At 38.7% G+C, this 27,795-nt stretch overlaps 1 protein-coding gene across 2 annotated transcripts in view; it reads right to left on the bottom strand.

The window, feature by feature from the left end:
• Positions 1-26,412, bottom strand: part of CDKL2 (cyclin dependent kinase like 2) — a 34,814-nt gene extending 8,402 nt beyond the window's left edge. The window contains exons 1-10 of one of the 2 annotated variants that reach the window (XM_065877610.1): positions 26,073-26,412; positions 23,526-23,724; positions 14,701-14,895; positions 11,868-12,046; positions 10,696-10,808; positions 9,138-9,277; positions 7,148-7,236; positions 5,173-5,308; positions 3,630-3,928; positions 2,937-3,030 (exon numbers count right to left, since the gene is read on the bottom strand). In XM_065877610.1, the coding sequence (XP_065733682.1) occupies positions 2,937-3,030; positions 3,630-3,928; positions 5,173-5,308; positions 7,148-7,236; positions 9,138-9,277; positions 10,696-10,808; positions 11,868-12,046; positions 14,701-14,895; positions 23,526-23,693 (1,413 nt within the window). In that variant the 5' untranslated portion in view covers positions 23,694-23,724; positions 26,073-26,412. Of the gene's footprint in view, positions 1-2,936; positions 3,031-3,629; positions 3,929-5,172; positions 5,309-7,147; positions 7,237-9,137; positions 9,278-10,695; positions 10,809-11,867; positions 12,047-14,700; positions 14,896-23,525; positions 23,725-26,072 lie in introns of those variants that run through there. The other variant, XM_065877611.1, reaches the window with a different exon arrangement.
• Positions 26,413-27,795: the final 1,383 nt, after the last annotated feature.

Below are 27,795 nucleotides of genomic sequence, written 5' to 3'. Positions count from 1 at the left end.
TAATGAAATCCTATGTATGTCCATGTATATCCACGTATATGTATGTATAATGAAATATACACACAAAGAGTATAATGACAGTGTTAAGCCACTGAGATTCCAGATACCTCGAGCTTAATATTCTGTGAATTATGCTACTCTGCCTCTCAGAAAGTCTTCAAAAGTCCTGTAGTGAGCTTTTGAGTGTCTTTCTTTTGGCTGTTTCTATTTGCTCTCTCTTTTTTTAAAAAATAAATTTATTTATTTATTTATGGCTGCGTTGGGTCTTCGTTGCTGCACATGGGCTTGCTCTAGTTGCAGAGAGCGGACGCTACTCTTTGTTGCAGTGTGTGGGCTTCTCATTGCAGTGGCTTCTCTTGATGCAGAGCACGGGCTCTAGGCAAGCGGGCTTCAGCAGTTGTGGCACACGGGCTCAGTAGTTGTGGCTCAAGGGCTTAGTTACTCCGTGGCATGTGGGATCTTCCTGGACCAGGGCTCGAACCCGTTACCCCTGCATTGGCAGGCGGATTCTCAACCACCGTGCCACCAGAGAAGCCCCTTCTATTTGCTCTTTTAATAGAATGAGTGCTAAGGCTCAAGGTTCAAATCAGCTGTAAAATAAAATAATTAGTTTAAAAAAAAACTATCTGCAAGTATAAAACAATAAAATAATGAGTCCAAACTACTAGATTTATATACTCAAAAAATAACACATGGACTTCCCTGGTGGTGCAGTTGCTAAGAATCTGGCTGCCAATGCAGGGAACACGGGTTCGAGCCCTGGTCCGGGAAGATCCCACATGCTGCGGAGTGACTAAGCCTGTGTGCCACAGCTACTGATCCTGAGTTCTAGAGCCCGCAGGCCACAACTACTGAAGCCCGTGCGCCTAGAGCCCGTGCTCCGCAACAAGAGAAGCCACCGCGATGAGAAGCCCACACATAGCAATGAAGACCCAACGCAGCCAAAAATAAATAAATAAATTTACAAAAAAAAAAAAAAAAAGTGACACATAATATACATAAGAGATGTTTATAATAATATATGTATTCACATCTCAGAATCAGGGCATAAAGCATGGGAGAAGGCTATTGATGTTCAACCTAGAAGCTGAAGAAAGTTTAGCCTTAGTTCTGCCTCGGTTAATTTTCATTAAGAAAAGACTCCAGTGGGTCTTCTCCCTACTAATCTTTACCTCCTTTCTTGATTGCCTATTCCAAAGAAGGATAAACAGAAATGAGATCTAAGATTATCAGCCAGCACTGATAATGCAATGCCTGAAAGAAGGCTAATAACAATTCCAGCAAAATGGTATTGAGCCGGCTACTCTGAAAAGACTTGCTGATCAAAATAATCTTCCAGAGCAGACCAGGAAGGTAAAACACAAAAATATCCACAAATAAATGAGTAGGATATATCAAAAAGGAGAGTATTATGGGTAGCAAAATTATAGGCTAAGAATAGTTAAAAGAAAAACAATTGCAATCACCAGAGATATGAAAAGAAGGCTATATTTTTCAGTTCTGAGGATAATGGGAGAGGTAGAGAAGGGAAATGTGTGAGAAAAATACTCTGGGGAATACATCCATACCTCTCCTTCCCTGGCAGAAAAATCTATTCACCACATTTCTTAAGCAGCTTCAATGCGTTAGACACTGTTCTAGGTGTGGGGCAGAGAAGTGAGGAAAACAAACAAAGCACAAATCCTTCCTTGGAAGTTTACATTCGGGGCGGTGGGCAGGCGGAGGGAGAGACAGACCATGTATAAATAAGAGAATAGAGGATGTCAGGTAAGGCAATGGAAAAAAAACAATTAAGCAAGGGGAGGGGAGAGAATAATAGACAAAATGAGTTAAAATATTTGGGAAGACCTCACAATGAGGTTTCATGTAAGCCAAGGAGGAGAAAAAGCAAATTCTTTGGATTATCTGGGGAAAGAATGTTCTAAAACAGAGGAAATAGCAAGTGCAAAAACCCATATGTGGGAGTATATCTTGCCATGTTCCAGGAATAACAAGGCAATCAATGTGGTCGGAATGGAGTGATCAAAAATGAGAGTAGCCAGGGGTGGGATAGAGGGATGAGGGAGTGAGTCACTCAGGGACTAACAGGCCCTAAAAGCACTTTGGTCTTTACTCAGAGATGAGAAGCCAATGGAGGGTTTTGAGTGGAAGAACAATGATGATTCAACTTAACTTTAAAAAGAAGCATTCTGGCAGCTGTGTTCCGCATAATAACGCTCCTCTGAACCTTCAGAAGACCTCTGAATCTTGACATGCTTCTACTACTGCAATCTGACACTGTTTTAATGTGTTGATTCTCTACTAAACCACGAGATTCCTGAAGAGAAAGACTGACATTCTTCTTCAGTGACTTAAACATAATAGATAATCAATATTTATTCAATGAATAAATAGACTATTTCCACCAGAAACCTGGTGTGGGTGAGATAAGACAACCTATCTTCTCATCTACTCTAAAAAAGAACTGATCACCAAGCATTAGGTTAAGAAACTTTACCATTACTGAAAAAATTAAAACAGATATCATTTTAATAATAACACCTTTTTTTATTGAAGTATAGTTGATTTACAATATTGGGTTAATTTCTGCTGTACAGCAAGGTGATTCAGTTATACGTATATATATCTTTTTCATATTCTTTTCCATTATCTCAGGATATTGAATATACTTCCCTGTGCTACACAGTAGGATCTTGTTGTTTATCCATTCTATATAATAACAACATCTTATATTTAAATTTCCAGACTTATGAAACTTAAACTTGTCTCTCACATTTATGATTTTGACACGCTGGGATGATATATACATAATTAAGTTTCCACTTTATGATACGTCTCTCAATAAAACTCTCAGTTCTTCACTATCATATTTACTATTAATAGAAGTCTAGAAATGACTAATGTTTGCTCTTCTGCCTCTGAAACAGATCACTTACCGATGTGGTCACATTAATATTATAAACTCCTGCTGGAGAATGTTTATTTGGTTTAGCAAATGGAATACAATACTTCTTGGTTTTCTCATCCACTCTGTACAAAAGCCACAAAAAAATTTGCGTTAGACCCAGCAGTAATTTTTTTTTTCAAGCACAAAATCAAAAGACCCAACACCAAGTGACATGCAGTTCAATCAGAATTTAATGCCTATTCTTAAACATACAATGCTCACAGATCTGGTGAAACATCCTGTCCTTTACCACTACCCTCATGCCTCCCACCCAGCCTTCAATGCCAATAAATTACCTTCCTTTCTGCGAAATTCCCAACAGGAGCTCCTTTGTACTATTACATGCCCACAGCCATGCCATGAAGCAGCAGACGCTCAAAACCAATTATCTCTTTTATAATGACAAACTCCTTTTGTGTTATTAGACTAAATAGCTATAGATTCCTTCACCTGAAATAATACCACCTTATTTTCTTAGGACTCAGGTAAATTTTTTGATCAAATGCTAATCATTTTTCATCACATTAGCCAAGAAGTCTTTTGAAACAGTAACCTGACAAAAATGAATAGGATTCAGAAACCTGAGAGTAATAATACATGTGGCTGAATCGATAAATATTTGCAATTTGTAAAGATGTCCTTTCCTTAAACAACATTTTGTTCTTATTTTCCTAATTCATACCTGTAACTCTGAACTCCTGAGATAGTTCCCATTCCAGAATTAATAGTGGGAGCCACCGCAGAAAGGGTGTACGTAAGTGGAGGAATTGCCATGCCTGGATTTCTTGTGTGGCCCACGCTGCCATCGCTGCAATCTCGGAGGCTTGTTGAAGGCACTGTTTTGATGTGGCTCATCCCATTGTCATTGAGACAGCTGGCATTTGAAGCTTGACTGACTTTTTCAACTTTTTCTCCAGCCATTTTTGATCCTTTTATTTTAAATGCTTTAGAATCCTTAATTTTGGGATCAGCATTTGTATCCTGTTACAAAAATGTTAGTAACATTAATGATCTGAGGAGAATGAAAAATCACATTTTCCTATAAAGTACTTTATCAACGAAAGCAGAATTCCAGAGATATCCCCTTTTTTAAAAACATTTTTTGGTTGCACTGTGCAGCATGTGAGATCTTAGTTCCCTGACCAGAGATCAAACCAGGGCCCCCTGCATTGGAAGTCTTAACCACTGGACCGCCAGGGAAGCCCGAGATATCACCTTCTTGTGCTCCAGTTTTTCTTATTCTACCTATGGAATCATAATTAAACCCGGGATTCTCAGTCAGACATCTATTTCAAGTGAAAATGAAACCCACACTAGCTCTGATTATATATATATATATCAGATTTAATGATATACACACATATCACATTTATATTTCAGTGGAAAACAATGGAAGAGGACTCAAACATGCTCGCTTTTGTTCTCATATGTTTAGAGTCAGGGAACACAGAATTGAGGACTCATTCTTCTTTGGGTTCACTTGAGAAATGGGAGTGGGTTGGTGGCAGATTTGAATTATCTTACCAAGAACAGATTCTGGATAAATTACCAAGAAAAGTAAACTTTAAATAAATTGATAAATTTAAATTTAAATTTAAATTTAAATAAATAAATTTATATAAATAAATAAATTAAATTTAAATAAATAAATTAATTAAATTAAATTTATATAAATAAATTTATATAAATAAATAAATTAAATTAAATTTAAATAATTAAATTAAATTAAATTAAATTTAAATAAATAAATTTAATTTAATTTAATTTAAATAAATAAATAAATTTATATAAATAAATAAATAAATAAATTTGAATTTAAATAAATCTCAATTTTTAAATGCTCTACTTTATATAAAATTCTAAAAATTACATTTTTCTTTCCTATCATTTAAGGCAAAAAAATGGTGTGTGCATGTGTTTGTGTCCATGTGTTTGCATGTGGGTGTGCACACATGTGTCTAAATGCTCTTGGATGAGAGTGATTTCCTGACAAGCCCTATTGCACAGACTGGCACACAGTAGGCCATTCAGTACATGATATGCTAAGATTTTTTTTAAACAGGTAATGTCTACAGAAAAGATACATTTTGACAAGTAAGCTAAAAGTTAACTTGTTAGCCACTCAGGAAACTTTTAAGATCTTCATTATTCCCTGCCCCCCACCCCCCAAATTTAAGGATATATTAAATTTAAAATTTAATACACATTAAAACATGGAAATTTACCTGTACCACAAGTGTTTTTCTCTCTTCACCCAAGGAATCATCTTTTTCCTTTTCCTTCTTTCTGTTTTGGGGTTTTTTAGATAAAGAAATGTTTCTGGCATCTTTCTGTACTTTTAACTGCAGTTCCTGAGAAAACCTACATAAAAATTACATGTGTCAATAAAATAAGATTGTATGAGACAGATAAATCTAGAAAAAAATGGTTTTCAAGATATTTATTTTTAAAAATTGAGTATTAAACTCAACTGTGTTATTCAAAACAAGAAATGAGGTAGTCTGCAGAACTGGGAATCCCTGAGAACATTTCAGGAGGTTCACGAGGTCAAAGCTCTTATCTTATTACGAAGGCGACTTCTTTTTCACCATGTTGACATTTGCACTGATGGTATAAAAAGCAGTGGGGGGTAAAATTGCAGGTGGCTTACCAAGAATTGAAGCAGTGGCACCAAACTTTACTAGCAGTTATTGTATCCTTCTTAGCCACACATTCTCAGGTTAAAAGGGGTGGGGGGTAGTTTTGTTTAAGAATGTCCCTGATGGAGCAGTAAAACATATATATATATTTATTTAATTAAATCTAAACCCCTGAACATATCTTTTTCCACATTCTGTGTGACAAAATAGGAATATGCATAAAGTACCTCTGCTACAAATCAAAGTGTAATGGTTGTCTGAAGAAAAGCACTTTAACTGGTTGAGATACAAGCTAAACTAGCCACTTTTTTCATGGGACATTATTACTTGAAAGACTGACAGAAAAAAATATTATTATTATTATTCAGACTTGTGGTATTCAGCAGATATTTTCTTTTAAAAAAATGAACAAAAGAGATTGTTACTTCAAGGAAAACAACTGATAATATTTGCATCAATGATAAAATTCAAATTTTTATGCAAAATTAGAATTCTGTTCAACTTGTCTCCACTACCATGAACTTAGCAGATTCCTAATACTACAGACTTTTCTGATGAGAGAGAATATAACTTTTTGATATTGTATAATGAAATATCAACATTCTAAAGCTCTGCATAACTTAGCAAAACAATATTTTCCAAATGACTAATGCATCATGCTACAAAAGCACGCGTGGGTAAAAGGTCAATTTAAAGTGCAAGTTAGACAAGTGGATTTTAATGTAACGGGATAAGAAGTTCATTGGTATGGTTTCAGATTCCACAATGTAGGCAACGTTAAAGAAACTACCACTGTCAGTTTTGGTATAGAATCAAAGAAGAATACCCTTTTAGTAATCTAAAAGGGCTATTAAAATACTCTTCCATTTTCCAATTACATATTTGTATGAGGCCAGAGTTTCTCCACTTATTTCAACCAAAACAACATATCACAACTAATCGAATGCAGAAGCAAATAAATATGAGAACCCAGCTATCTTTTATTCAGCTAGAGTGTAAATAGATTTGCAAAAATATAAAGCAATGTCATTGCCACTCATCTCACTACTTTCTGTTTTGTCAGCTGCACTGATGCCAGCAGCTGGAACAGCACAGGAGACCATGCCAGCCGCTCTGGCGCCTACAGGTTTGGCACATCAAGGTCTCCAGCACATCAGCAGTGTCAGCAGTGTCATAGGACTGGGTGTGGTATGAGTTCAGCAGCAACACGAGATGGCACCATTGCAAAGGCATCAGCACCCAAGATGATGGCATCACACAGCTGGTAGCAACACAGAAATCAGTGACCTGAGCGGTAGATGTCACCAGGGGGAGACAGAAAGAAAGCATGAAGGAACTGCTTCGTGAAAACCAAGAGCCCTAATTTACTGAATGCAGGGGACCACTCTTAGGAATACATTATTGCTAAGGGTGAATGGAGGTAGGGTGGTAAATATTTGAGCTCCTGTAATAGTAGGTGGGTAGAGTAATAAGAGAAATACTGTTTGTTACAGTTATGTACTGTTATGGGGGCCTTACTTTAACTCTAGGTTGGTATGACCTAGAAAACACAGTACAATACCTCTCAGCAAATCCATCCATATGAAAGAAATCATGGTGCAGGAGCTCAGCACAGAAGGGCCTTTTGTCTGGGTCAATATGTAAGCATTTCTGGGAAACCAAGGAATACATACAGTTCATATCAAAGAAAAACTGCCTACGTTTACATTTCTAAATATAGAAAATTCCTTCTCACAGTCAATGAATTTTAAACATCTATAATAAATGATAAATAATAAAGCACAAATCTAGACAATGACTACCAATGATTGCTAATATCACAAAAAGAAAGAACACCAGACATTCAGTGTCTCTGGACAGAAATATACAAACCTCTTATGAAGTAGTCTTGCCAAAAGATCAACCTGATTCTGACTGAGCTCTAGCTCTGCTGTGAGTTTATACAAAATACAGGACACAAAGGAACATATTAAATTACATTATGTGGAAAATTCTAAGGGACAAACAACCTATTTTCTTTAACAGATAAATGGCAAGGTTTAAACAAAAAACAAAGAGATGAAGAAGAGCTTGTAAATTAGGAATCTTAAAAGACATATCAACCAATTGAGAACTCTAGTCTTCATGTGGATCCTAATTCAAAGTATAAAAAGAAATTATGAGAAAATTAATGAAATTTTGAGCACTGATTAGATATTTTACAATACTAAAGAATTTTTGTGAATTTTTAAAATTTAAAGTACTTACAGAATGGAAGGAAAAGAACCTACTCTGTGCTTATTACTGTGCTAGATACTTGACATAGATGATTTTATTTTATCTATGTTCTTTCATTTTATTATAGATTTTATTATATCTTGTTCTGATTCACTGGAACCACTCACTGCCAGTAAGAACAGAAGGGACTTATCAATAAGTAGCTTGAAATGAACAAGAAAATTCTGCAAATAATTAAGGCATTTATAAGTGAAATAATATAATATCTGGAATTTGCTTCAAAATACTCCAAAAAAAAAAAGTCGCTGAGTGTGTGGACAGGATAGATGAAATATTTTCCAAATATTGTTAATTGTTGTAGCTAATGACTAGCTCGTGAGGGTTCATTACACCACTGATTTTTCTACTTTCTTTTCTATGTTTGAGATTTCTTATAATAAAATGTTTAAAAAGTTATATGATTCTACCATAAGGGATATAAGTTGCACAATATTGTTTTACCTTTATTCCCTTTAGATCTCTTCACAGACAGATCATAAAGCTTGTCTCAATGAAAAATATTTGTATCTGCTAGACTATGTAGCAAAATAACAATGTATTATTCTAAGAACTTGTTATAATTAGTTATAAGCTTACTAAGCTTTTTTTAAATGAGTTATTTAAAGAAGTAAAAAAGCAAAAAATATCTTGGGTAAATGTTGTGACGCTGCTCTTTTAGAGATACTTAGTTTATCAACACTTTTGGACAATCCTAACTAATAAGAAATTTTTGAGCGAATAATTCCAAAAGGTCCACTTTTAGAGACCATTTGATCCAGTGAGAATCTCCCTAAAGTCTTCCTCAATCAAATACAAGGCAAAGGTGATGATCATTTAAAAATTAGCTTCAGTGAATCTAGTGGTTAAGCAAAAGCCCCTTTTTAACAATACACTACAGGCCATGGTCCTATGCCTTAGACTTTAATATTTTCCTGCTTCTCTACCCTTCTTTTTATTTTCTTACCCTATTTTTCTTCTCTTTTCCACTTACACAAGGCTTGCATTTTAAATGTTAAACATTAAAAACATGTCATTATGAGAATGTTTTCACACTTAAGACTTGCCACATAATATGAAATGGGTTTCTTAAAACAAGCAAAATTTTCAGGTCTTTATCTCTAAAGTCCCTCCATCCCCACGCTCACCAAATAAAACTCTTAAAATGTACAAAAATTTAAATCATCAGAGGAAACTGTTGTCCTAAAAGATCAACTGGACAAGAAAAAACGAAGAGAAAATCAAATCTCCATAATGTAAATTCCCTGTCAGAAAGTGCAAAGAAAAAGTACGATTACCTTTGCTAAATCTATCACAACTTCAGGGAGCCTGGGATAGCGTCTTTCAAGAGGAACCGTTTCTTTGATTTCAGGCAACCTTACTCCAGCAAACACAGGATTTTTATAAAACAGCTCCTGATGTCTTGGAATGAGATTACCTGGCAGTGAGAATGGCACACATCTCTGTCATTACGCATCATGGGACAGGTGGTGTGGAGTAGAGATGAGTGTAACACAGCTTGTAGAGCGGGGACTCTTTCCGCATGCAAAAACAACTGAACACACAGTGTTCTTATTGTGGTGGCGCCTGGCAGTCTTTAGGTGGCTTTGACATAAGTCAACGCAAAAGAAATTAACATTCTTATCTCAACATACTCATTCACAAAAGTTCACACGCTACTGTACATAGAACTGAAGATGCAAGGGAGTATAGGAAAAGCACAGGTAAAGAACATTGTATAATTTCTTAGATATAAGTACCAGCACTGCATTTCTAACTACAAAGCATAAAGTGCTGACCAAAGATGAAAATATTAATAGTCATATGGTCAGAATCTAATCTAGATAAATAAGTTCCACCCTTTAAGAATTTAATTTTTGCCCAGTGTATCTGTATCTAAGGGCTGATTTGATCACTTTCATCTTTTCTCTCAACTTTAGTACCTAACCTAATATAAAATATATATGAAAATTCTGCTATAAGAAACCATTGTATTGTTTATTGAACTTCTAACCTGGAAACTAAAATCTAAGAGTTAACTAACCCTCAAGTAATTACCCATTATTTCTATTTTACAAACTCCATCACCCAACAGAAAGTTGATATTTCAACAAATGTAAGATGACTTTGATAGTCTAGCTTTGAAATTCTGTCCAAAGCACTAGCAACAAAAGTCAGAACTGCAGCAAGATTAAATTACTTTGGAAGGGGCTTCCCCGGTGGCGCAGTGGTTGAGAGTCCACCTGCCGATGCAGGGGACACGGGTTCGTGCCCCGGTCCGGCAAGATCCCACATGCCGCGGAGCGGCTGGGCCTGTGAGCCATGGCCGCTGAGCCTGTGCGTCCGGAGCCTGTGCGTCCGGAGCCTGTGCTCCGCAACGGGAGAAGCCACAACGGTGAGAGACCCGCGTACCGCAAAAAAAAAAAAAAAAAAAATTACTTTGGAAGTCCCTGTGTCTCTCAGTTTGAAGAGGAGAAAGAGGGTAATAGATATATAACACAAATGCTTGCTGACCCAAAGACGATATGATCATTTGTATTCTCTTTACATGTGATTTATTGAACGCAAAAGTGCAGAGAGAATGTACAATGTTTGCTTTTTTCTTTAGCGGGGGAGTTGGCAGGAGGGCAGGTGAGAGCATGATTAGGACAATATGTCAGATAGACAAAAGCCAGACTGAGAATGACTGAATATATATATAAAGAGAGAGATAGATGAGTTTTTTCTACTTGCTCCCTACACCCATTCAAAACATGTATCATCTTTAATGTACCAACAGCTTGTAAAATAAATATAAACAAACAAAAACATAGGGGAAAAATCACTAAAATTCAAAATGCAGACGTATAATCTTACCCAAACACACCATAATATGATATAGCTGATCGATATCAGAATCTCCAGGAAAAAGGGGTTCCCCCATGAGCATTTCAGTTACCAGACAGCCAATGGCCCACACATCAACAGCCCTGAAAGAAAAGCAATGTGGTATAAAACCTGGCATCTTACCATGCTTACTATGACTGAATCTGTTCTGCATATTACTATTTGGTATTCTTGGTACTGAAAAACATAGTAGTAAGCCTTAGATTACTCTACAAAATACATTTCCCTATAAACTTAAAGTGTTAATTTCCAATTTTACATAAATCAAATTTCCAGAAACTTCAATCATGTGACATGAGGGAAAAGACTTCCGAAGGCTCAAAACAGTTGTTAAGTATACTTTATTCTGAAAATAAGCCTTTTGGGTTTCCATTCAGTGGCTATTCATTTTTTGTTCACACATAATTTTGACAAGGAAGTTGCGAACACAAACAACAAGGAGAACTGAAAGCTAACAGGGGGAAATAGAAAAACTGTCTTAAAAATCGGTGACGAAAACTTAAAGAATATTCCGGCATCATTACCATAGGGACAACTACCTTGAAATTGCTTAAGGTCATAGTGGAATTATAACATGGTACAAAAGTGACAGTATGGCGGTAAAACGAGAGCTCAGAGTAATTAAGAAAATATGAAATGAATTGTACTCTGAAAGCAGAGAAATTGCAAAAAATATTTTAGAACAATTTCTATCAAAATCAGTAAAACTTCCAATCCCTTCTTCTTTGAAGAATTCATTTATGAAGACGATTTATGTTTTTGAAACTACTCACTCAGTTCCATTTCTACCCTCACCCTTGCCCACGCTACTTTGCCTCATTGCAAGTGTCAGACTTACCCGGTCAATGTTACCTCTCTTTACAAGTGAGAAACATACCTATTTCTAACTTACTATTAAAAACAGACCACTTACCTTGATTTCCCTACCTTTAAAATAATTATACTCACACCAACTTGTTTCACAAGAATGTTCAAAGGGGAAGCACCAAAAATGTTTACAAATAACTTTATAAAGTTCTCTGAACTGAAAACTTCCTTTCCGTGTTAGAGGGATCTTTCATCATATTAAAAACATGTTCCATTTTATCAAGAAAAGAGAGTTAAATCTGCCCTCCCCACCGCCCACCTTGCTCATGTCTTACTTGCCATACTTGACATCACCAACCAATAGTTCTGGAGCTCTGTACCATCGGGTTGCCACATAATCAGTATAAACCTCCCCAGGAGCTGCCAGTGTCCGCGCAAATCCAAAATCACATAACTTGACAACACCAGACTGGGAGACTAATATATTCTCTGGCTTTATATCTCTGTGTATGATCTAAGACAAAAAGCAGAGTATGAAATATACTGGCACATCAAGTTAAGCAAACTAATTATTTTTGAGCACCTGTCATATGCAGGGCACTGTTTTTGTCCCTATAATAAGTACAAATAAAAGCCTATAAAACTGTTCGTGGCTTTAAAGAACCTGGGACCTAGTTGGGAAAAAAAGAACATTTATGCTTAAAATTTTATTTAAACGATCAAAGATATTGGATGAAATATATATTATTAATTACCAAATCAATTGCTCTGATAAGGACTGCTCTCAAGACTAAGAGAGTAAAGCTGTCATTGAAGACTGGGCTGGTCAGGGAAAATTTTTGTGGAAAAGAGTGGGCTCTAAGACAGGTCTTTAACACTAATATGACCCGGATAAATGTAGAAATGAAAGGGCAATCCAAGTGAGGGTAACAAAAAGAGCAAAAGAGTGAAGATGGGAATAGATCAGGAAATGCTGGGGAAATGCTTTTTCTGGAGTAGAGGTTATGTACTAGGTTTTGCCTCAACTGCCACTCTGGGAAGTCTGAGCTTGTGTCAGGGCCATGGGAACCCATGGAAGTGACATGACCAACAAGGTGTTTAAAGAAGATGTTGGCCATGAACAAGGTAAAGCAGAGAGGGGGACTAGAAGTGGGGAGAAGAGCAGTGGGACAACTAGGAGGTGATAAGGGCCTAAACTAGTCTGGTGCTCAAAGGAATGGAAAGGACGAGGTGCAGTGTAGAAATATTTTAAATCAAGAATCAACAGAATTTAGGAAGTAATCTCAGATATTTTACTTAAACCTGGGAATCTAAAAGAACAGTGGGTCCATTACCAAAAACAGAAAAGTCTGGAAAAAGTTAGGTTTGATTAAGAATAATTAGTTTAGGGCTTCCCTGGTGGCGCAGTGGTTGAGAAATCTGCCTGCTAATGCTGGGGACATGGGTTCGAGCCCTGGTCTGGGAAGATCCCACATGCCGCAGAGCAACTGGGCCCGTGAGCCACAACTGCTGAGCCTGCGCGTCTGGAGCCTGTGCTCCTCAACAAGAGAGGCCACGATAGAGGCCCGCGCACCGCGATGAAGACTGGCCCCCGCTTGCCACAACTAGAGAAAGCCCTCGCACAGAAACGAAGACCCAACACAGCCAAAAATAAATAAATAAATAAATTTTTAAAAAAAAGAATAATTAGTTTAGTTTTATCATATAGGCTTTCAAGTGGATTTCTGAGTACCCGATTGGAGGCACTCATCAAGCAATTATAAATGTAAAGAGGCTAAAACAAGGTCAGTTGGTTATGATTTCTAAAAGAGAGACTACGGAAGGAGAAAACAGGACACTGGCAGACAATGTTAAAAATTCTAGAGCTGGGCAAAACAAATTATTAGGCCTAGTTCTCTAATATAAGTAAACTGTATTTTGAAATTTTAAAAAATATATTTATTGTAAACTCAGAGGACCAGCATCCTAATTGGCATTGCTGAGTATTTTGCATAAGCTACCAATTTCTATTACTTCCTAGACACCCATGGTAAAGGTCACAGGGCCAGCCCCGCTTCTATCATTAGCATTTGTTACTTTTATAATCACACAAAAAAATGTCATTTAAAATATTTTGTAAAACTGGCAGAATCACTGTGTTAGTTATTTTATACTTTGTGTCATTTTACCTAGAACTGCTTTTCTTTTTTTAAAATTAATTAATTAATTAAGTTAGTTAGTTTTGGCTGCATTGGGTCTTCGTTGCTGCACGTGGGCTTTCTCTAGTTGCGGCGAGCAGGGGCTACTCTTCGTTGTGGTGCGCAGGCTTCTCGTTGTGGTGGATTCTTTTGTTGCGGAGCATGGGCTCTAGAGCGCAGGCTTCAGTAGTTGTGGCACGTGGGCTTAGTTGCTTCGCGGCATGTGGGATCTTCCTGGACCAGGGCTCGAACCTGTGTCCCCTGCATTAGCAGGTGGATTCTTTTTTTTTTTTTTTTTTTGCGGTACGCAGGCCTCTCACTGTTGTGGCCTCTCGCATTGCGGATCACAGGCTCCGGACACGCAGGCTCAGTGGCCATGGCTCACGGGCCCAGCCGCTCTGCGGCATGTGGGATCTTCCCGGACCGGGGCATGAACCCGCGTACCCCGCGTCGGCAGGCGGACTCTCAACCACTGCGCCACCAGGGAAGCCCAGCAGGTGGATTCTTAACCACTGCGTCACCAGGGAAGTCCCCTAGAATTGCTTTTATATGATTCTCAAAGGATATAAAATTGTTGTGATAGACAACAGAGTAATAGCAGGGATTTTCATATTTCACAACTAGGCAAGAGAATCTGAACTAACAAATAAATGGATTCTTACCTGTATGTATCTGCCAAAACTCATTACTTAAAGTTTGTGCATTTCACTCAGTAAATGTTACCTCAAAAAAAAAAAAACTCTGCAAACTCTAGTTAATGACATGCAGAGCTGAAGTATTTAGAGTTGAAGTCTGCAACTTACTTTAAAAAATGCATAAATAAGACAAATTAATAAGTAGATAAATGGATGAACAGATAAATAAATATGTCATAAAACAAATATAGCAAAGTGTTAACAAGTATAGAATTCAGCGGTGGGTATATGGGTGTCCATTGTACACTCTTCTAAATTTTCAACTTTTTAAATAATTGTTTAATCTAAACACTTACATTGTGACTGTGACAAAATCCAATTCCATTGATAATCTGAAACAAATACTTTTGAGCTAGTTGGTAGTCTAGTCCATTTGGAAAGAGCTCCAAGTCATCAAGAACTGTATGGTCAACAAATTCAAAGACTAGGTACCATCGCTTTTTTTTCTTACACACTTCCAACAGATTCACGAGATTTTCATGCCTCAGTTGCTATTATAAAAAGAAAAATACAAAATAGTTTTTACAAGATCAAACTACTAGTAATTAGTCACAGTCTAAAAGAGATCTTAGCATAAGAGAAACATAAATAAAATGCATAAACAGTATAAATTGTGAAACTATATTTTGGTTTTTTGTGTGTGTGTGTGGTATGCGGGCCTCTCACCACTGTGGCCTCTCCCACTGCGGAGCACAGGCTCCGGAGGTGCAGGCCCAGCGGCCACAGCTCACGGGCCCAGCCGCTTCACGGCACGTGGGATCCTCCCGGACCGGGACACGAACCCATGTCCCCTGCATCGGCAGGCGGACTCTCAACCACTGCGCCACCAGGGAAGCCCTGGTTTTTAAATTAGAGTCAAAAAGACCATACTGCTCTATTCTCCTCTCAGAGAACACAACAAAGCCAATGAGAAAAAGAAATGTAGCTCCATCTTTGATGAAACTAAGAAGGATTTATGACCCCTACCCACAGCAAACGAGGTGGCACTGTGAAGGTCAAACAGGAGTCTAGGAAGATACCAAGAGATCATCTGTGGCTACAAAGCTGGCAGAGCAGAGTTTTCCAAAGTTGGTGACATACCCTGAAAAGAAAAACAACAAAAACAAAAAACCTTCTTTGTTATAATGAGAGCAGGGTTCATAGACTGTCAGTGAAACCATCCCTAGAACTGAATGGCACCAGGGAACAGGAGGAGAGGGCGTCTGAATAATCACATAGGAACTCATTTGCTGGAAACAATCTGTCAGTGAAGCCAAGTGGAAGGCAAAACAATTCATTATGAACAAATCTGCAACTACAAGTTTCAGAGAAAGTAAGGATAACATAAGTCAATCCCACACTCAGGCTTGCGTTGTAAGGAAAATCGTTGTGAACCACGGTGGATTCCTGCTAGCCTGGAACAAGACCACAGGTTTTCCTGAAAATGAACCTCCTACAAATAGCGGTCCAGGAGGGGCTCACTTTGTTACAAGATAAGAAACAATCAAAAAGGAACCGATCCAGTCTCTATTCAAAGATACTATAAGAAAAGAGAAGGAAACACAAATGGCAGATGAACACTCACCAGGAAATGTTGCCTCTTTTTTTTTTTTTTTGGCCACACCACGCAGCTTGCGGGATCTTAGTTACCCGAGCAGGGATCGAACCTGAGCCCTCGGCAGTGAAACCACAGAGTCCTAACCACCGGATCGCCAGGAAATTCGCCATTGCCTCTTTTTTAAAGAGGAGGAAACTACTAGAATACAGTCCTCAAAATCCTCAAGGAAAGAATATTTATACCCCAAAAAATTGTCATTCAAGGAAAAGACAGCAGAGAAAATATTCTGAACGTGAGCAGTAAATCCATTAGTGCAGGACTAAGTGTTATACAAATGTGGGTATCATGGTTACAAAATAGAAAGTGAATATTTAAAACCTAACAATGTACAAATGATACTAGCAACAAACTTAGGAGAAAGAAGAGAAGATGCAAACAAAATAAGAGTATGAAAAAAAAAAGAGTATGTATGTGGATTTCCTTGTCAATGGGACAGAATTATACTTTTAACCTGAAATGTTTAATTATAAGGTCTAATTATATTTACAGGTTTAATGGTAAGCACTAAGATAAAGAAGATAGCTTCTTCAGATGGTGGATGAATGGGAGAGAGGAGGAAACAGAAATATAATAATTACTTTACAAAGGATTAACTATATTATATAACTCTATAGTTATAAAGGTAACAAAAAGTACAAAATAAAACCTTTCCAACAAAGTATAATTTATAATTGCTATTTAATATTTTATGTAAAAGTTAATCTTCTGAAGACTCAGGGAAATCATTGTAGATTAAAATAAGAAATAAAGATTTTCATTTATAAGAAAAAAAAAACCTTTCCAAATTACCAAAGGAAACACATCCAATGTTTAAAAAGTAATTAGGGACTTCTTCCCTGGTGTCAGAGTGGTTAAGAATCCACCTGCCAATGCAGGGGACACAGGTTCGAGCCCTGGTCCGGGAAGATCCTACATGCCACAGAGCAACTAAGTCCGTGTGCCACAGCTACTGAGCCTGTGCTCTAGAGCCCACGAGGCACAACTACTGACCCCTTGTGCCACAACTACCGAAGCCCACGTGCCTAGAGCCCGTGCACCACAACAAGAGAAGCCACCGCAATGAGAAGTCTGCACACGGCAACGAAGAGTAGCCTCCGCTCACCACAACTAGAAAAAGCCTGCACTCAGCAGCAACAAAGACCCAACACAGCCAAAAATAAATTTTTTTTAAAAAGTAGACTATATAGAAAAATATTTTTAAAGTAGTAATAAAATACATAATATTATAAATAATAATAACTAACCCCTACATAGTGCTTACTATGTTCCATTACCTTAAGCACAAAAATCCTATAAAATAGTTGCAATTATTATCCTGTTTTACAGATGAGGAAACTAAAGCACATAGAGGTTAAGTAACTTGGTCAAGGTCACACAGCAATAACTGGTAGAGGAGGATTAGAACCCAGGAATTGTAGCCTCTGTCTTTTCCTGAAAAGATTTCAGTTTTGTTTAGTTCTTCCTTCATGTCCAGAACATCTGCCTTATAAACACACCCAGACCTGCAGCTGACTTGCATACAAAATATTTAGATTTCTTATTCTCAACCACTAAGCCATTCTGACTCTAGAGGGGGAAAAAAAGGAAAACTAAGACCAAACTTATGTTACATCATAACTATAAATGGGCTAAACTTAGCTATTAAAACAAAAGATTCCAGGTTGGATCACAAAGCACTTTCCAAATATATTAAGTGAATTAACGCATATCCATACAATGAAATAAAATGCAGCAGTTAAAAAGAACAAGGCAGGGCTTCCCTGGTGGCGCAGTGGTTGAGAGTCCGCCTGCCGATGCAGGGGACGCGGGTTCGTGCCCCGGTCCAGGAAGATACCACATGCTTGCGTACCGCAAAAAAAAAAAAAAAAAAAAGAACAAGGCAGTTTTATGTCCACGGGTATGCAATAATCGCTAAGCTACATTAAGTGGAAACAAGGCAAGATGCAGGTCAGTGTGTAGAATATGCTGACGCTTGATATATGTACACACACCAGAATTCCTTTGATGGATACAGTTGCTTATGGAAGGTATAACTAAATAGCTGGTACACAAAGGTGGCAGGGAAATGTATTTTAATTTTATAGCATATTCATATGTTACCTTTTCAAAAATTAAAATAAGTAGATAAATAAAATTTGTATCAGTGTGTTAAAAGATAAACATGCTAAAATTGACAAGAGTTTATTTGAGCAAACATTGATTTGAACTGGGCAGCACGATACTGAAAGAGGTTAGGAACATTCTACTGGTAGAAGCTAAGGGAAAGGGTTTCCCTGGTGGTACAGTGGTTAAGAATCCACCTGTCAATGCAGGGAACACGGTTTTGAGCCCTGGTCCAGGAAGATCCCACATGCCGCAGAGCAACTAAGTCCCTGTGTCACCATTACTGAGCCTGCACTCTAGAGCCTGTAAGCCACAACTACTGAGCCCTCACGCTGCAACAACTGAAGCCCGCGTACCTAGAGCTTGTGCTCCGCAACAAGAGAAGCCACCGCAATGAGAAGCCTGCCTGCCACAATGAAGAGTAGCCCCCGCTCGCCACAACTAGAGAAAGCCCGTGCGCAGCAAGGAAGACCCAACGCAGCCAAAAATAAATAAATTTATTTTAAAAAGAAAAAAAAGAAGCTAAGGGAAAGGCTTTTATAGAGCACACATGGAAGCAAAACAAGTAAATTATTTGATTGGTTGGTTCCAGCTTAAGTGGTTGCTTTACTTGGGAAAGTCTAGTTGACTGTGACTGGTTGTGCTTAACTTACAATGTCTTAACCTTGAGCATTTACAGGAATTGAGTCTGACTTAGGTTTCCTTTGATTTATTTACACAGGGTGCCAAGATATTAGAGCCACCTTAGTCTAATGGCCTATTGTTTCACTTGGTTTTTTATTATAAGTACACACACACACACACACAAAAACTTCTAGTAAACTTAAATTTTAATAGGTATGTAGAGAATTCCCTGGCAGTCCAGTGGTTAGGACTCCACACTTTCACTGCTGAGGGCCCAGGTTCAATCCCTGGTCGAGGAACTAAGATTCTGCAAGCCTCGCGGCCAAGAAATTAAAACATAATAAAATAATAAAAGGTATGTAGACTTCCAGTTTCCTTTTCCACAGGTAAGGAGCTTGGAAGTCTCCACTCCATCCTAACAAGTAAAAAACTGAGTAGACTAAAAAATCAACAACTCTTTTTGGATTCATAAGAGATGAGAGGACATCTCATCTCTTATGAGGACATCTCAAACCACCGGGTCCAAGACTGGAGAGACAAACCAGCAAACACAGGGAGTCTCTGCTTCCTGGAACAGAGACTCACGAGGGCAAAGCTCTGTGGGAACCAATGCCAAGGTAGGAAAACCTGAACTGCAATGGATAAGTTACCGGAAGCTCAATGTGGCCAAGCCTTAGAGTTAAAAACTTCAGGGAAACCCTGTCACAGGGGCATCCACATAACACTGTAAGATGTTATTTCTAGGCGCTCAGCCAAGTTCCGATAGTAAATTTCAGAGAAGAATCTCCTTCAGCTTTCACAGGGAGAGGAATAAAGGAACCATTTGGAAAAATGCCACAGCACTCTGTCCTTAACAAGGCCTGCCCTTGGGGGGAACCAGTTAAGCAGAGCCTAACCAGCTGAGGAAGGGAGATAGCCAACTCCAGCCTACTGTAGCCATCCTAGCCCACCTAAGGAGGGGACAAAAACCCTGAAGAACACTTGTAAAGTTCACAGGCTAGCAGCATAGGCTCACTGAAAGACTGAGACCTAATCATGGCACTACAGAACACTTCCCTTCCTCCAACCTCACCACCACATTACTAAAAGCCTATTTACAGCACTTCCTTTTACCTGGTACATCATGCCCAGCTCTGAAGAAAAAAATTACAAGGCATACCAAAAGACAAAAACCACTATTTGAAGACACAGAAAAATCATCAGAAGCAGACATGGCAGGGGTGTAGGAATTATCAGACCAAGAATTTAAAACGACTATGATTAATATGCTTAGGGCTCTAATGGGTAAAGCACACAGCATGCAAGAACAGATGGGCAATGTAAGCAGAGAGATGGAAATCCTAATAAAGAATCAAAACAGGGCTTCCCTGGTGGCACAGTTGTTGAGAGTCCGCTTGCCGATGAAGGGGACACGGGTTCGTGCCCCGGTGCGGGAGGATCCCACATGCCGCGGAGCAGCTGGGCCCGTGAGCCATGGCCGCTGAGCCTGCGCGTCCGGAGCCTGTGCTCCGCAACAGGAGAGGCCACAACAGTGGGAGGCCCGCGTACCGCAAAAAAAAAAAAAAAAAAAAAAAGAATCAAAACAAATGCTGGAGATTAAAAAGACAAAAACCAGGGACTTCCCTGGTGGTCCAGTGGTTAAGAATCTGCGCTCCCAATGCAGGTGGCCCAGGTTTGATCTCTGGTCAGGGAACTAGATCCTGCATGCCACAACTAAGGAGCCCGCATGTGGCAACTAAGAGCTCTCGTGCCTCAACTAAGACCCAGTGCAGTCAAATAAATAAATAAAAATTTTAAAAATTTAAAAAACAAAAGCACTGTAACAAGATAAGAATGCCTTTGATTGGCTTATTGGTAGACTGGACACAGCTGATGAAAGAATCTCTGAGCTAGAGGATATCTGAGTAGAACGCTCAAAAACCAAAAAGGGAAGAGAACAAGGACTGAAAATCTTCTTAAGCATATAGAAATAGACCAAAGATGATAGCAAGGAATTACTGGGTCAAAATCAATAACAGGAGAACTCAGAGAATTAATCTCAGGACTCAAAGCTGATTTTGCTATGAAGTAATCTAGTAACTGAGGTTAGATTTTTGTGTCCTCTTGGGACTAAGACGGAAGGAAGAGTCAAGTGTAAATGCCTTGCAAAGGTGGGGTCTTTCAGAAAACACCTCCAGTTTAAGCTGGGACCCTAAGGACTAAACCTTCCCCAGTGAAAATGAATGGAAATGAACCAGTCCAGGCTTCACATCACCTGTACCTTGAATTTGGATTAACATACTAGACTGGGAGCATCCCCATGCACTTGGCAGAAGCAACTGAATATCCTCTCTGGAAGAAAGTAACTTTTATCTATCTTAGCCTCAAAACATCTCTACAAATAAATTTCCAGACACAATATCCAATATAAATAATAATGAAGAACACAGAAAACAAGACACTCTAAGCAAGTACTTTGAACTTACTGAGGAGGCCCTGGGCTGGTAATGTGCCTGTGCCAGGACAGGGAAAATTTAATGTAGATCAGTGTTAACTAGTAAAGGTAGTTAATCCCTAAGAGGGGTAAGAGGAATCCAACAGATATGTAAAAATATGGCAGGGGCTTCCCTGGTGGCACAGTGGTTAAGAATCCGCCTACCAATGCAGTGGACACGGGTTCAAGCCCTGGTCCGGGAAGATCCCACATGCCATGGAGCAACTAAGACCGTGCGCCACAACTACTGAGCCTGCGCGCTAGAGCCCATGAGCCACAACTACTGAACCCACGTCACAAGTAATGAGCCCGCGCTCTAGAGCCCGCAAGCCACAACTACTGAAGCCCGTGCGCCTAGAGCCCAGGCTCTGCAACAAGAGAAGCCACCGCGATGAGAGGCCTGCGCACTGCAAAAAAGAGTAGCCCCCACTCGCCGCAACTAGAGAAAAGCCCACGTGCAGCAACAAAGACCCAACGCAGCCAAAAATAAATAAATAATTTTTTTTTAAAAAAGAAAGAAACTCAGGAATAATTGATAAATAGTGGAAAAGATAAATATTAGGTATTTATTTGAAGGAATAAAATCTTACATAGCGTATACTCAGATCACAGGGTAATTGGGTCAAAAGTAAATAACCAAGGAGAAAAACCTAGACATTTTCCACATGTTTGGCAATTAAGGAAAATGAGAAAATATTTTGAACTGCTAATCAAAATTTCTAGGATACATATCAAGCTGTTCTTAGAAGGAAAGTTATAACCTTAAATGCATATATGAGGAAAAAAAAACTAGAAATTAAAGAAGTAAGTATATAACTCAGAAGTTTAGGAAAAAGAACTATAAAATAAACCCCAAATAAGTAGAAGGTATGAAATACTAAAAACAAAAATTAATGAAATAGAAAAGAAATACACAACAGGGAAGATCAACAAAGCCAAACATTGGTTCTTTCTAAAGATAAATAAAATTGATAAACTTCAGGTTAGACTGATGGGGGGTTGGTGGTGGGAAGTAGTTAACATAGCAGGTCTGAGACTTTTATCCCTAGAAAGTTGGCTTGCAAAGTGAGCCCTTGTTCGCTACCTGGGTACTTGGATTTCAGAAGTGTTCCTTCATTTCCAGAACTGATAAAGTGGCTCACTGGGCAAACAATATGGTTTATGCTGAATACCCGCATTTCTTCTGAGAGTCTGGGATTTTGTTACGAGCCAGGCAGGGGGTACCTCCGTGATAAGGCCCCAGGAGAATTCTGGGCACTGAGTCTCTAATGAATTTCCTTGGTAGACAATATTTCACACGTGTTGTCATAACTGATTGCTGGAGGAAGTAAGGGCATCCTGTGTTAATCCACTGGAAGAAAAGTGACAGGTTTCCTCTGGAATTCACCCCATGGGCCTTTTCCCTTTGCTGATTTTCCTTTATATCTTTTCTCTGTAATAAACCATAGCCAAGAGTACAACTGTTTGCTGCGTGCTGTGAGTCCTCCTAGTGAATCATCAAACCTTGGGGTGGCCCGCCAGCCTGTACCGCCAGCTCAGACCTCCCGGCTCGACTGGCTGCGCAGGCGGCGTGGAAGTGCAGAGTCTTAACCACTGGACCGCCAGAGAAGTCCCAGGGCCAGGCTCTTGATGTCGAAAGTGCTCCTGTAACCCGACCCCACCCTCCTGGCCAACCACTGCTCACGCCCCCACAGGACACAGGGGACATGGGTTCGAGCCCTGGTCCAGGAAGATCCCACATGCCAGTTGCAGAGCAACTAAGCCCGTGCACCACAACTACTGAGGCTGTGTTCTAGAGCCTTGAGCCACAACGACTGAGCCTGCGTGCCACAACTACTGAAGCCCGCGCGCCTAGAGCCTGTGCTCCACAGCAAGAGAAGCCACCGCCATGAGAAGAGCACGCACTGCGATGAAGAGTAGCCCCCGCTCGCCACAACAAGAGAAAGCCTGTGCACAGCAACGAAGACCCAATGCCGCCAAAAAAATAAATAAATAAAATAAATTTATTAAAAAAACAAAACAAAACAAATAAACAAACAAAACCTTGGGGTGGTCTTAGAGACCCCCAACACAGTTGTTGGTAAATAGATAGATAGATAGGCAGATAAGAGAGAAGCAACAAATAATTTTAAAATCATGTTTATATTCATGAGATAAATGAATATGTATATGTAATCTTGTTGTTTACTGCCAAAAAGGAAGAAATTTATACTTTAAACCAAGTTATGTAAATAAAACAAATATAAAAACAGCATTAAAAAAAAATTACTGTCACTCAAGAAAAAACTCATTTTTTTTTCAATTCAATATATGTGATAACTTACCTTTAGTAACTTGATTTCTCGCATAGCAATTTTTTTAACCATTTTGTCATCATCACTTTCTAAGAACTTCTTGATGGCTACAATTCTTCCACTATCTTTATTCCTACACTTCATCACCATTCCATAGCTCCCTTCTCCAACCAATCCTAGGTTCTCATATTTTTCCATTTTAATTAAAAACCAGTAGGAATTCTTCTTGCTGTGGAAACCAAAACATAGAGTTAATTATGTTGAGTATATTAATTTCCTTCACCCTCCCAAATTAATTCTTCCACACCTGTTTTCCATATTAGAGCAGACACTGCATCTATGGCTGTCCTGTGTAATGTTTCTGCATCTAAGTTATGTTTTCAAAATATTCACATACATTTCATAATAGACAAGGCAAATGGAATTGAAGCCATTAACTTCAAATTTAAATTACTAAATGTCATGTTAATGAAATTTCAATATATTTTTAATTAAGATAAAGCAATACTTGAACTATTATACAAAACAATAACAGTTTACTTTAGAAAAACACAATTCCTTTTCACTTTAAGGTAAAAAAGGCACAAGTGAATTTGGTTACAGTGAAGATAAAATTTATTTTTTTACATCAGGTCTAAAAGATCAAAGTTGAGGATCTTTATGCGCTTTCTAGTCTGTTGGGAAAAATATTACCAAGTAACACTAACAACTTCTGATCAACTATTTTTGTTTACTTTTATTACCATAGTAATTAAATTCCTATATTGAACATATAAAATAACAGCAATGACATCACAGTATGTAAGCAGATTTTTAATAATTAAATGTTAGTATACCAAATACAGTATTTCAAAAATCTTTTTAATCACTATAAGTATGATTATTTGAATTTTGTGTTTAGAATTCTTTTACAGCCCATTATATGACATTTTCTGGATGAAGGCAATCCTAACAAAATCTTTCTTGGGCTTCCCTGGTGGCGCAGTGATTGAGAGTCCGCCTGCCGATGCAGGGGACACGGGTTCGTGCCCCGGTCCAAGAAGATCCCACATGCTTGCGTACCGCAAAAAAAAAAAAAAAAAAAAATCTTTCTTACGTTACTAATAATTGGTGAAGGACCAGCAATCATTCCACTACATATTTTGGTATAGCAAGAAACTTTTCAGCCCAGATACGGTTAGATTTTACTTCATAAGTTTTGATCGCCATGAAATATAAAAGCTAATAAACTACAACTTCAAAGTTAAATTTATTTTTACAATCTGATTTTGAAATTAAATTCCAGAAGCAAAGAATAAACAATATTTCTGTTAATCCCAACATGGTTCTAAAAGTGTTTTGGGGAAAAAAGTAGTCTATTGGTAACTATACATTCAAATGATGATTCATAATTGAATTTTTTTTTAACCTGACAATATAAAAACACTCATTCATAAAACTTGGTAAGAAAAAAAATTCTTACCTATAACATTAGTAGTGTACCTACAGCAATCTAAAATTAATTTACGCAGATTGTGAATTGTGATGTTTTCCTTGCTTCCCTATTGGTACACTGATGACAAAGACAAAACAAATATCCTCTTTGTTCTAGCAAATTGTGATAATCCGATGTATACAATACATTTTCAACAGTTTACATTTGACAATTTAGGGGATATATATATATAATTATTATATAGATAATATATATATAGTTATATATATATATATATAGTATATATACATGGAAAGTCAGAAGACTGATCTTCGGGAGGGAGAAAATAAATAAATCCCAGTCAACACCAACCCAATTATTTCATTATTTTACTACCAGCTTTGATAGTAGGTTCTACTATAAACTGTTTACAGAACAGTGTCTCTGACACTAACTTTCTATACATTTGACATTTTGACTTCCATTTAACCTCTATTAACTATTTTTAAATAAAATGTCAGTGCTTGAAAAAAAATTCTCAGTGTAATTCTCTCTTTCCTTTAATTTCTTTTTCCTTCCACTAAAACAGCATATTTTATTAAGGACTAGACTTTAGGCTTATCATACCAAGGACAAAAATAGCTGGAATCTATAACCTGGATCATTTTAAAGCATTTGCAATTAGTGTCCTCAATATTTGGAAATGCAAAGTGAACACAGTTAAAATTACCTTAAGCATGTCTAAGAGGTTCTGAAGCATGTCACAAGCTAACATTCTGTACGTTGACTACAATTGTATTCTCCCACCAACTGCACATTTGGTCACAGCACACTGAACACACGTGTTTTTTCAAGTGGCACTTCCCACAAATACTTTAGAAGTATCAAGGCTTAAAAAGCCTCTTGTTTCCTGAAACAGTTACTCATAAACCATAACTTCTCATGCCTTCTACTTGGGAATGTTAAGGGTTATACAAACTAAAAGGAAACCTGGCCAATTGGCAATGCGGTAGATCTGGACATGTGCCATGGAAGCATATGGTTCTCATACTAATAATTTAGATAATAAAAAATTGCTAGTTTTTATTTTGTTAAAGACAGGTTGAAATCTTTTATAGATAAAAGAACGAGATAATAGAAGCTTTCAAAAGTATTATACTTACTGTTCCTTTTAAATCCTTTGGCGTGGAAATACCCAAAGGTTTTCAACTTGGAAATAAAATTGAGGTAAAATGCATCTCGTTCTCAGGTCTAAAAGATGCTGACTAGCAAACTAGCAATTCTACTGCTGTCGCGATTTCTTCCGCAGACACAGTCTTCCCAGGTGAAGCAGACAGGGAGGCAGACTGGCCTCAACCCACCGCAAGTTCACACTCAGGAGGACCGCGGCCCGCATGCTGTCGTCGTCAAGGCAACGACCTCACTCTGTCCCCAACCATAGGCACAAAGTCTCCAGAGAGAAAAGACCGGAGTCTAAATGCGTCCACGGCAGGCACCAATACCTGTTAAGGCCAAGGCCTGTAGGGAAGTTAGCTGGGGTGCTAGGGCACCGCCTCCCAGCTCCTAAAGCGCCGGGTCCCTGGAGTCCGTGAACCTGCTCGGCTCTAGCTAGCCCTGGGCCAAGGCGTTGGCCACCAAGCTGCAAGGGGCGGATCCTCACCCGTCCGGGCCCGCCCCCGAGTGCGCCGACCCTCCCGTGTTCTGATTGGCTGGGTTCTGTCATCGAGATCTCTGATTGGCTTAGCGCCAACCACCCATCCAGTTCGCCTGGGGCTTGGCTCAGGTTCTGATCACTGACGCGCAGACGCCAGCATCAGCACACACCTGCCTTCTCAAGTAAGGAAGCACCTTTCTGCCTTCACCTGGAGACCGCTCTTCACGACTGAGGACAACAGGCGATTCTGGTGCTCACGGGGAGGCTAAAAGTGGTGGTGGTTTTGTAGGATTGGGTGAAAATGTTAGGGGGTGGCCGTGCAAAGAGCGCGATGAAGGGTTCTTCAAGCTCCTCGGCTGGGCCGGGGAGTGGGCTCTGAAGCCCCTCAACCGGGAAGGTTCGGGCTTGACGGCGATTCGACGCTTCCTTTCCGGTCTGGGCAGTGGGGTCAGTCTGCCAGGTAGGAGATGAGGGTGACAGTCTAGGAGGTGATAAGTAGGCGAGGCAAAGGTGAAAGTAGGTAAATGATGACAGAACTGGCGTTAGAAGGGACCCTGGGGAGGACAGCCTGGGCGATGAAAGTGAGGGAAATACTTGGAGATAACGGAAGGGGAAGAGAGGACATGAATGAAATAAGAGGAAAAGGGCTAAGACGGTTGGGGAACTAAAAGACATGAGCAATACTGGCATATGACAGGCAGCCAAATAGGGTGCAGCTGGGGATGCGATGTTTAAGGAACAGACCAACTCAATCCATCATTAGGCAAGACTGGTAGGTCAGAATCATGCACATGCTGAAGTCACACAAGAAACAGGGCTTTCCTCATATTCAAGGAATTTGGGGTTTAAGCCATACCTCTGCAGTAAGGAAGCCTTAAGCACTCAGTTATTTTCATGTTAAATCATAAAAACTAACCATTTTGTAATTCTATTTGGTATCCATAATACCATGATCCAGTTAGGAGAGTGTCCTGGATAGCAGGTATTTATACCCATAGTCAATATTAAGGTATTAATTCCTTCTTGTATACAAAGAAATAAACATTCTGGTTTATAAATAAGCTTTTGTGAGTTTGCTTAGAATGAATTAATCTTCCAGTGCCAGATCACCTTGATCGAACTGCTTAAAATCCAGTTCCTGAAGCTGTAATAATGAGGACCAGACCTGGGACCTGAATATGGAAAGAATATAATTCTTTAGTTAATGCAAGATGTAATTAGCTCTACCCTTA

This window comes from Phocoena phocoena, chromosome 5, assembly GCF_963924675.1.
Source record: "Phocoena phocoena chromosome 5, mPhoPho1.1, whole genome shotgun sequence".
In the NCBI taxonomy this organism is placed as follows: domain Eukaryota; kingdom Metazoa; phylum Chordata; class Mammalia; order Artiodactyla; family Phocoenidae; genus Phocoena; species Phocoena phocoena.
The sequence above is the reverse complement of the archived record's forward strand: the minus strand, read 5'-3'. Positions and strand labels throughout refer to the sequence as shown.